This window comes from Salvelinus sp. IW2-2015, linkage group LG20, assembly GCF_002910315.2.
Source record: "Salvelinus sp. IW2-2015 linkage group LG20, ASM291031v2, whole genome shotgun sequence".
In the NCBI taxonomy this organism is placed as follows: domain Eukaryota; kingdom Metazoa; phylum Chordata; class Actinopteri; order Salmoniformes; family Salmonidae; genus Salvelinus; species Salvelinus sp. IW2-2015.
In genome coordinates this window covers 46,744,580-46,755,249 of record NC_036860.1, presented here as the reverse complement: position 1 = coordinate 46,755,249, position 10,670 = coordinate 46,744,580, and the positions used below count along the sequence as shown (strand labels likewise).

At 47.7% G+C, this 10,670-nt stretch overlaps 1 protein-coding gene across 1 annotated transcript; it reads left to right on the top strand.

Annotated features, from left to right (window-relative positions):
• Positions 1–581: 581 nt before the first annotated feature.
• On the top strand, positions 582–8,792 carry LOC111979989 (neuronal tyrosine-phosphorylated phosphoinositide-3-kinase adapter 1-like). The gene is made up of 6 exons (XM_024010683.2): positions 582–825; positions 3,533–3,912; positions 4,039–5,838; positions 6,035–6,280; positions 6,688–6,794; positions 8,367–8,792. Exons 1-6 carry the CDS (start codon positions 638–640, stop codon positions 8,790–8,792), a joined length of 3,147 nt encoding a protein of 1,048 aa, XP_023866451.2. The 5' UTR covers positions 582–637.
• Positions 8,793–10,670: the final 1,878 nt, after the last annotated feature.

Below are 10,670 nucleotides of genomic sequence, written 5' to 3'. Positions count from 1 at the left end.
ACGTTAGCTAGGRTAGGGTTAGGGTTAAGAGTTAGGTTAAAGGGTTAAGGTTAAGGTTAGGGGAAGGGTTAGATAAAYGMGTTAAGGTTAGGGTTAAGGTTAGGTGAAGGGTTAGCTAACATGCTAAGTAGTTGCAAAGTACCTAAAAAGTAGTAAGTAGTTGAAAAGTTGCTAAAATGCTAAAGTTGTCTATGATGAGATTCGAACTCATAACTGTTGTGGTTGCTAGACGTTCGCGTTATACGCCTACCCATCCACCACGACCAACCATCCTACTTTAATTTTAAGTAGCCATCTGTCTAATGTAACCATACCAAATGTAACATATCATACTAATTTGAGTGTCCKGGATTTACATTTACTATGTTACGTCTAGTCTATGAGACAAGGCTGAGGAGCCAGGTACTATAATCGTGCTGTGACTGCTACTGCCCTACATACAGCATGTCGACATGAGAGCTGTGTAACTGTGTAGGGGAGCTGTGTAAAAGGAGAACTGGAAGTGACTGTCATGTCAGCTCAACGTGTAGTAGATGACTATTAACAATGCCACTGTCTCCATCTCCTCTGTGTCTAGGTGATTGAAGTGTGGCCTGCAGTGACATCCATCCCCTTCTCCCTATTGGTCTTCTATACCATGAGCTCTGGCTCCGCCCAGGATGTGGCGGTGGAGCATTTCTTGCGTGACATAGAGAGGCGGGGCAAGCGGCTACATTGTGCTGTGATCGGTTGCGAGGAGCAACGTCCCCGTGGCGACATGAACCTGCTGTATCGTAAGAGCCGGCTGGACTGGAGGCACAAGGACCAGGAAGGCAATAAGAAGAGGTGAGGAGGGGTGAACTGATCTCAACTCACAGCAGCATGCTGGACTGGAGTGATGGAATGCGATTATTCAGTTGAGTTGAGTTGTAAATCTCTGAGCTGAAGTGGAAGAGTTTTATCGTTCATATTTTATGTGTAACCATGTCGAAAGGAAGTAGAGAAACAAGAGAAGAGAGGAACAGAAGATCAGAAGGGAGGAGCTTTATTGCCTTCATTATAGGGACAATGTGGCCCATTGGTGCCTATGTAGATTATGGCAAGCGTACACACACTTACACACCCGCAGGCACACACACACACACACACACACACACACACACACACACACACACACACACACACACACCACACACACACACACACACACACACACACACACACACACACACACACACACACACACACACACACACAACACACCACAGACAGCTCTGCTCTTGGCTTTTCTTCACGTAATGCAATGAGACAGAAAACAGTTGCATCTCTGTTCTCCATGATGAACAGGCTCAGTGCTGTTTTCGCTGCCTGCACTAGCTTCCCCCCTCTCAATAGGAAGGTGTACAATGACATTGTCTCCCTGCTGGTTCACTGCTTCATAAGGGATGATGGCAGAGTTAAGGCACATCAGTAGGATAAGACTACTCATTGTGACCTATAAACAAGGCATGCATTTAGATGTGTGTAGTTTGTTACGTTTTATCGTTCTTGCTTCTCTACCTCAAACAAACATGGCAACCTGCACTCAGGGATCATTCACAGGCAATAACCTCCTAAATGAGGCCTTTGATTGCATGCTCGGAAGCAAAACATCTCTTCCTCCTCTCCTCACACACGAAGAGACCCAGTTTACCGCCCCCCTTTTCTCTCTCTCTCTCTCTCTCTCTCTCTCTCTCTCTCTCTCTCTCTCTCTCTCTCTCTCTCTCTCTCTCTCTCTCTCTCTCTCTCTCTCTCTCTCTCTCTCGCTCTCGCTCTCTTTCTCTCTTTCTAATACACACACACACACATATGTGTGCACCCACGCACTCAGTTCCCACTCTTTCCCAGCAGGGAAACAGAAGGTGGTCGTAGCCTCCAGCGCCATTCCTCCGGTCCTGCTAGGAACGTCAGATCTGACCCATTCGTCCCCTTGTTCCTTCCTCACCATGGCTACCTCTCCCCTCCTTTCCTCTCGGAAGGGTCTTGGAATCGGAGAGACAGGTCGAAATGGTGATGATCCATAGTTGACACACTAAGTAGAGGCTTTTTATATACTGTGCTATACAGCCAATATATCCCTTCTAGGCGGTTATAGTGAAGAACGGTTTCATTTCAGGTCTTTTCATGGTAATTGCTGTGCACAGTGTTTTTCTACTGACTTCAGCCACTGTTGTTATGGCTGAGTCACCTCTATAAAGGTTCATTTACAGAGCTATACCGTATATTCTATTTGTAATAACTCCAGATTTGGACCATGTCAGCTGCAACTCCCCGTCCCATTTAATTGTCCGTTAAGGTACACTGTTGTATGGATTCTGCTCAAATGTAATCAATCATTAGCTTGATTGGTGAGATATTGATTTTGGTTTCTCCTATTAGGAAACCAAAGATGTTCGGAATCTGTGGCATTCCTGCATGATGGTAGTTTGGATGAGGTCATGATGACCTTCAAAAGATCTTCAGGGATTATCCATTTGAAGTTTTTGGCTTTAGAAAGCAATTAAGAATTTAGTTGTCTGTTTAATCAAAGGAACAGTACAGTAGTTCATACATTAAATTCCGATGTATTTACTTTTCATCAAGTAAACTCCAGTTGAGATTTTTATGCTGCACTGCCACACCTTTCCTCAGGCACTAAACGCCCCTCACACATTATATGTTTTAAGGGTGCTTTTTCCTTTGTGCGCTTGTTTGTAGTATGTTTAGTACTTTGGCAAGTAATACCATGTGCATTTTCTCAGGTTTCGAGACAAACCACTAAACAAATAAACAGGCAAACCAGTTGCCATGGAAACAGATACAATACTTGGCAGAGGTCATGGTGAGTGTAGTAAAGGGACAATGAAATAAAACAGATAAAGAATTAGTTAGAGAAACTCGGTGACGTACACACAGGAGGATTATAGTCAGAAAGGAGCAGCTAGATTTGGGAGGGCTGGGTTTTAGGGGAAGCAATTTCCTAATTAAATGTGTTTGTGATCTAAGGGAGCAGATGTGGAGGGATAGAAATGGAAGGATAGAAGAGTTCTGAAGAGGGAGGGCTCCCCCCCCCCCCCATGAGATACCGGCATGCACAGCTGCTGCACGCCTCGCCCAATCTCCTCATCACTCCTCTCTAACGGGAAACTACGCTCCCCGTGCCATCCATGCATGAGGAGCAGTGTGTGTGTGTGTGTGTGTGTGTGTGTGTGTGTGTGTGTGTGTGTGTGTGTGTGGTGTTGTGTGTGTGTGTGTGTGTGTGTGTGTGTGTGTGTGTGTGTGTGTGTGTGTGTGTGTGTGTGTGTGTGTGTGTGTGTGTGTGTGAGAGAGGAGAGGGCAGAGGAGTAGAGGGAGCCGTAGGACTGCAGATTTAATTGAATGTAAGCTATGTAGAGACCATTTTTTTAACAGAAAAAGAAAAAAGGAGAGAGGCAGAAAAGGGGAAGGCAACACAATGGGAAAATAAATGAACGTCCTTCAATAAGACGTGATTAACTGCTGAATGAGGGAATGTTGTTCTTCCTGTGTTGTTCAGCTCCAGCCAGAAGGACCCCTCCTCAGCCACGGTGGGCAAGGTCCGTGACTTGGCATCCTTCCGGCGCCACTTCCGCATGGGCTTCATGACCATGCCTGCCTCCCAGGACCTGTCCCCTCACTCCTGTGCCTCCGCCATGGCTCCCCGCTCCCAGTCCTGCCACGCCGTGGGCGCTGGAGACACAGGTCTGGAGAATGGGGAAGATTACTCTGACACCCAGTCACAYCACGGCGGGCGCTGCCCCCCTGCTAAACCCAAACGCCATCCCAGCACCCGTCTCAGCTCCTCCTCGGACCCCAGAGCACCTCACGCCCCACCGGACGCCCCTCCGCCACCCCCGCCCACTCACCCGCAGGCCAAACACTCAGAGAAGAAGAACGGTAGGCTATGGAAACAGTAATGAGGGCAGTGAAGTGGGGAAATGTGAAAATGTGTGTTAATATTATTTTCCCTGTTGTAATTATTGAATTATCTCTCATTCATTGCTCTCTCCCTTTCCCCTGCAGCCATGAAGAAGTCTGACTCAGGGGACATGTCCAAAAAGGTGCCGCCTTTGAAGCCCAAACGAAGCCCCAGTACTCAGCTCTCGTTTGAGCCCCCAACTCCCTGTGTGCCCCCTCTTGCCACACCCATCCAGGGGGGTGAGGGTCAGCCTCAGGGGGACGATGAGCCCGTCTACATAGAGATGGTGGGCCAAGTGTTCACCAGGGAGAGCCAGACTGCCACCCCTCACCCTGTCACGCCCGTAGCCACCACGCCTGATTCAGACTCAGACCAGAGCGAGGCCATCTATGAGGAGATGAAGTACCCACTGCCAGAGGACAGAGAGGGACACAAACGCCTCCCTCTCAAACACGAGAGACTCAAATCCTCCAAACACCACCACTCCTCCTCTGGCACGTCCGCCCATCTACCTCGCCCCTCCTCCTCCCCCTCCTGCTCCAAACCTAAAGCCACAGTGTCCATCTCCCACTCCTCGCCCCTCCCCTCCTCCACCTCCACCACCCCTGTCCCCCAGCCACTCTCCTCCAGCCCGCAACCCCCACGGGCCCCTACCCCCTATCTCCTCCAGGGGAACAAATCAGAGACAGAGTCCAACAGTAAGATCCCAGCCCCCTTCCCCAACCTGCTGCAGCACCGGCCTCCGCTGCTCGCCTTCCCCCAGCCAGCTGCTGCCTCCAGCGGGGTCGGGGTCCAACACAAAGCTGTTGCTGCCAAACTGGGAACCATCAGCATCCAGACCTCCTCCAGTATGACAACGCCATCCAGCACCTCCTCTGCCTCTACCACCCCCTCTTCCAATCTCCCCATGCTCCTGTCAGGCTGTAAGGAGTCTAGGGAAAGAGACAAGCAGAGCAGAGACAAAGACAAAGACAAAGACAGAGACAGAGACAGAGACAGAGACAGAGACAGAGACAGAGACAGAGACAGCCAGCTCGGCCCTGCACCAGGGCTAAGGGCCAGGAGCCACTCCACACCGCTGCCCCCTTCCTCCAAGTCCACCTCCCCTTACTCCCACCAGCACCACCACCCCCACCACCGGCCCTCACACTACCACCACTACCGCAAACCAGAAAGAGGAGACTCGCCCAACCCCAACACCAACAACAAGAATGGCTCAGAAACCTCCTCCAAGTCCACTGCCCAGACCCAGACCCAGGGCTCTGGCAAGGAGGGCAAGTCTGTGAGCTTCTGCTTGAAGTCAGACAAAGGAGACAGGGACAGGGACAGAGAGAGGGAAAGAGACGGTCACAGGGACAATCACAGAGACAGAGACAGGGACAATGACAGAGAGAGACACAGGGAGAGAGACAGAGAGCGAGACCGTGACAGAGACAGAGAAACAGGGTCCCACTCTACCTCCTCTCAGGCTGAGAGCACTCCCACCACCAACAGCCATTCATCCCAGACCAGCACCAGTTCAAACCCAACCCAGTCCTCCTCCTCCACCTCCTCCCACTCTCGCCCTCACTCTCGCTCCCAACTCCACCGCTACCACACCCCCCACGGCCTACCCGCCTACAAGCCCCCCTCCTCAGACAGCCCCCTGCTCTGGACCTACCCCTCGGTGGGCTTCCGGAGACCCCCGGCGTACGACAGCCTGCGAGGAGGGTCTCATCTGCCCTCCTTACACCTCCAGGGTCACGGTGATGTGTCCTCCAAAAGCAGCACGGTGCCTGGGCCCGTCCAGGGGAAGGCTGGGTTCATGCCCTGGGACAACAGTGGCTTTGGAGATGACGGATCTTACTTGCCCATGCAGAGGAAACTGTCCTTCAGCCAAGGCAGCAGAGAGACAGAGAGAGAGAGTAAGTTAACATGTGCTGGACGGCATCATGGGTTTGAATTGAGTATTGAAATGTATCAGAAGTTCCTCAGATCCCTGGGGAAGGGATAATCAGACTATTAGACTGAGCTAAGTGACATCTGTCACTACACTATACTTTGTCAATAGACGATTATTCCATGTTTACTCAACAATTCCCTCTGACATTCCCCTCTCAGAGGATGAAGGGCGGGCGTGGAATGGCAGTGCCGATGCCCTCCTGAGGATAGACAAGGAGGACCTGGGCCCTGGACGTCGAGGAGGAGGAGGCCACTCTGGGATCCCAGTACGCTTCACTGGAGGGAGGGGGCTGGGCCACAGTGAGTCCCTGGCCGGGATGGAGGGGGGGTCCTTGGGGTTCCGAGCCCTGCCTAGAGGGGGTCTCCCCCTCCCCTGCCAAACCTTTCCAGCCTGCCGCAATGGAGGTAAGCACTAAGACACCCAGCACAGACTCCTTCACCCAGAATATTTTCAAGGAAAGGGGTATGTCTAGGATTTCACTAGCACACAAAAATCGCTTTAGAAAAGAGACGACATCAGCAGGTTTATCTGAAGATCCTYTTACGTGCATTTCTTAAATCCACAGTCACATCATCATGGTGTTATGGGTTAAGATCATCAGTGGCAGCATATGTAGTACCAGAGCTATATATACACACACARAGTCAGGCACATCATACCTCCCCCCACATGTATGCATAGTTGCACGTAGATACATGAAATAATGCAATCCATTTTATACGCACAGCCATTCTCCCTGACAACATGAACAGCACAGTTGATTTGTGGTTATAGACAGCTATATGAACAGTGCTGGTTCTTTCTGTTCCAGAACTGGGTCGATTGAGCCGCTCATCATCCACCTCTGGGGTGAGACAGGTGGGTGGAAGCGACGTTCAGCGGCAGAGCAGCCTGCCCCATCGAGAGGTACTGAATCAGGTGAATAATACCTATTATTATAATGARGATGATTATTATAATGACGATGAGCTTTGGTATTACTGTGATTACTGTCATTTGTACAAGTAGTAGTATTGGAATTATTCTGAAGAATATGGCCATTCTTATTATTCCCTGTGCTGATAGCAACAACCCTCCTCCTGAGCTATTTATAGTGTGGAGATATGTTCAGTGAGCAGAATAAGGTTGCGCCTTAAAGAATAWGTCCAGGGGAGAGCGATGCTCTAATTGACGTATGCAGAGATGCGTGGATGTAAGAAGTATGCTTCTCTACAGTGTTTTGGGGCAGTGAGACACTGTCCAATAGCGTTGCATTTTGCCCAGTCACTTGGCTGCATCTCAAATGCTGACGCAGTTCGAGTGTGCTGTGCTGTGCTGCAGAGACTGTTCGCGTGTGCTGCGTAACCCTCCCTTGCACGCCACGGGAGCTACAGGCTCGAATATGGTGTCACACTGCCGCCTGGTGGCAGACTTGGGTGCAACACGTTCTTATGGCTGTTGTGGTTGCTGGGTTTGGTCTTCAGTGCTACAACAGAGATGCAGTGTTTACAGCAGGGATGGGCAACTTTGATGGTGTTGGAGGCCACAAAAAAATCTGAACTCATCATGAGCCGCAGTGGCTCACGGGTCTACATACCCACATCCATGCCCACATATGCAGTCTACTGATTTGTGCAATCAGTCCATTTGTGCAGTTAAACTACTTGACTCTCTTAACTAAATGCTTTATACCATTAGCCAAGGCCAGCCCTAGCGTTTTGGGGCCCCTAGAAGATATTTGGTTGGGGGCAAAACCACCWTGAGGGCAAAACATTTTACTAGCCCCGTCGTGACGTCGGAGAGAAAACATTTTATTTGCAATTCTACACATTTTGCCATGGGAAGGAGACAATATATGTACATTTTCTAACACATTTCATGCAATTGTACTCATTTTGACATAACTTATGCCATGTTAATATGATATCTGAGTGAGAGTGACTAACAAAATCAATGGGGCACATYCCCTGCGTGCCAGATTGGTATTTGGCCATGATTACTACAAGTTTAGATAGCTGGCTAGACTTAACCTTTTACTGCAGTGGGCTTAATCAGGGTCACACAGTCTTTCTTGATAMTCTTAAACAAATCTACTTTGAAACAAAAGTATACACCTCACACACATTGTTATGGGCTTAAAAAAATACATGTCAGATATAGAGTTGAAAGTATAACATTATGAGTTTGCATCCCAATATTACTCTTTATATACATCACAGAAGACTGAAATATAACAAAACCGTTTGACATAGAAACACCAGATTTTCTGTGTTTTTTAATTTTTATTAACATTCCACCCATGATGCCACTAGAGGGAGATTTGGTTAATTGACCTCACCAATCAAAAACATTGTTAGCTGACATGGCTAATTGAGTGACTGTCAGTGACTGACATAACATGTAACAAACTGTGACAAACTGTATTCATGCATACCCCACATAAGATTTTAGGTKAAAAAATATTTCTTTAACTCCTCTCCTTCCACCCTCCCTGCCTCTCTCTCTGTCCAGTTGCATGGGCTGTCCCAATCCTCCCAAACGCCCTGCAGTCCTATCCTGTCCAGACAGCAGCAGCAGCTCCAGCTCCACCAGCAGCAGCTGCAGTTACAGCAACAGCTCCAGCAGCTGCAGCAGCAGCACCACCTCCAGCTGCAGTTCCAACACCTGGCCCAGCTGGCCCAGGGACAGCCTCCCACCACCGGGGGCGCTGCCACGTCCGCAGCCCAAACCCAGAGGGATGGCAAGCTGCTGGAGGTCATTGAGAGGAAGCGCTGCCTATGCAAAGAGATCAAGGCCCACCGCCGCCCAGATAATAACCTATGTAAGCAGGACAGCATGCCCATCCTGCCCAGCTGGAGACGGACCCCTGAGCCCCGGAAGACAGGCACGCCCCCCTGTCAGAGGCCCCAGGCCGTGGTGTGGGACACAGCCATCTGAGGGGGGGGGGGGGTTGTTGGGGCAGCGGAGGTACAGTAGAAAAACAGGGGCAAGTAAATAAGTACTATTGTGGTGAGAATCAAGAAGTTTACACGTGGAGAGAGATGGTGACAATCCCTCTCTACAAAGGGAAAGAGGATGAGGACTATTTCCTTTCTTAGGAGTGACAGTGTGATTACCGCCGACCTCCACAGAAGAGTGAGAATATACATGAGAGTAAGATGAGAGTTTTGTGCTCTCACACAGTAAAATAAACTTTATTTGGAGCTGATACAAGGTCTACAAGGTTAATGAGATGTTTTGAAGTGTGTGGGCCAGAGAGATAATGAACTGAAACATAAATCGTTATTTTGCCAAGAGTGATCAACTCTACTTTGTAGAGATATAAAAAGATTGGGAAGATTCAGTTGAGGGATATACCAATCCAATTTGAAACCAAGAAGAGACATACGTACAATCTTTCAGTACAGTGTGATTTCTTACACTTTAGTTTTACAAGCCCTTGTACAAGCCCTTCCTTGACTCTTTATTAATTTCTTAAACGCCAGTCAACTCAGACTTTGTTGAGGCAAAAAAAAGGGGAGAATTTAGCCTATAAGAGCAATGCTGGTTTAACTAATTAGGCCTAATTTCCCCTAACTTAACTGCAGCTTACATTAATTTTCTCTCCCGCCACTGTCACAAATGGCTATTGGTAGGGAGAGTTTGAATGAGACTTCAGGTTGATCCTCAGCAAGACACATCTTATACAAACTTATGTTGAAGCACACAGACACAGACCCTTCCCACACACACACACACACACACACACACACACACACACACACACACACACACACACACACACACACACCACACACACACACACACACACACACACACACCTTACAGTTGAAGTCGGAAGTTTACATACACTTAGGTTGGAATCATTAAAACTTGTTTTCAACCACTCTTTCAACCACCCAACTTATTGTGGGAAGCTTGGTGGAAGGCTACCTGAAACGTTTGACCCAAATTAAACAATTTAAAGGCAATGCTACCAAATATTAATTGAGTGTATGTAAACTTCTGACCCACTGGGAATGTGATGAAAGAAATAAAAGCTGAAATAAATCATTCTCTCTACTATTATTCTGACATTTCACATTCTTAAAATAAAGTAGTGATCCTAACTGACCTAAGACAGGGAATTTTTACTAGGATTAAATGTCAGGAATTGTGAAAAACAGAGTTGAAATGTATTTGGCTAAGGTGTATGTAAACTTCCGACTTCAACTGTATAATCTCTAGCCTTTGATAAAAATGAGAAAGGATTCTTATTATTAAAGAAACATTGAAACATGTTGAATGCATATGAGATGGTTTGGTTTGCCTTGTGGTCTGGGTATCAGTAGATTGTTATTGTGGAGATGAAGTGGATGAAAATACTACCTAACTGTTTGCATTTTTGTAATGTAAATATACAGACTTTCTCAGCATTCCTGCAATTTTACAGCAATATGTTCCCAATGTGGGAGTAACGATGTTAAAGCGTGTCAGCCGGCCAAAACATATCTCGGACATGAACTCAAAGTCATAGTTAACATGTCATATCATGCATGTCATTGAACAGACATAAAGTACTGTATAAAACCATATCAATGAATCGACTACAAGTTATCGTGTGGAGATGGTCATGTGAGATTGTCCGATTTTCACATAGATCTTGAAGATGCCATTATATCACTACATACACCATGAAAAGTCCTGCTGAAATGTTATGTTGTGGTTGTGTAAAAAAGATGAATGTGTTGCTGGGGAAATCTTTTCAAAAAGTTAATATAATGGCAGATGGCACATACTGTACACTCAAACATAGTAGGCATGCTGAGGGTTTAA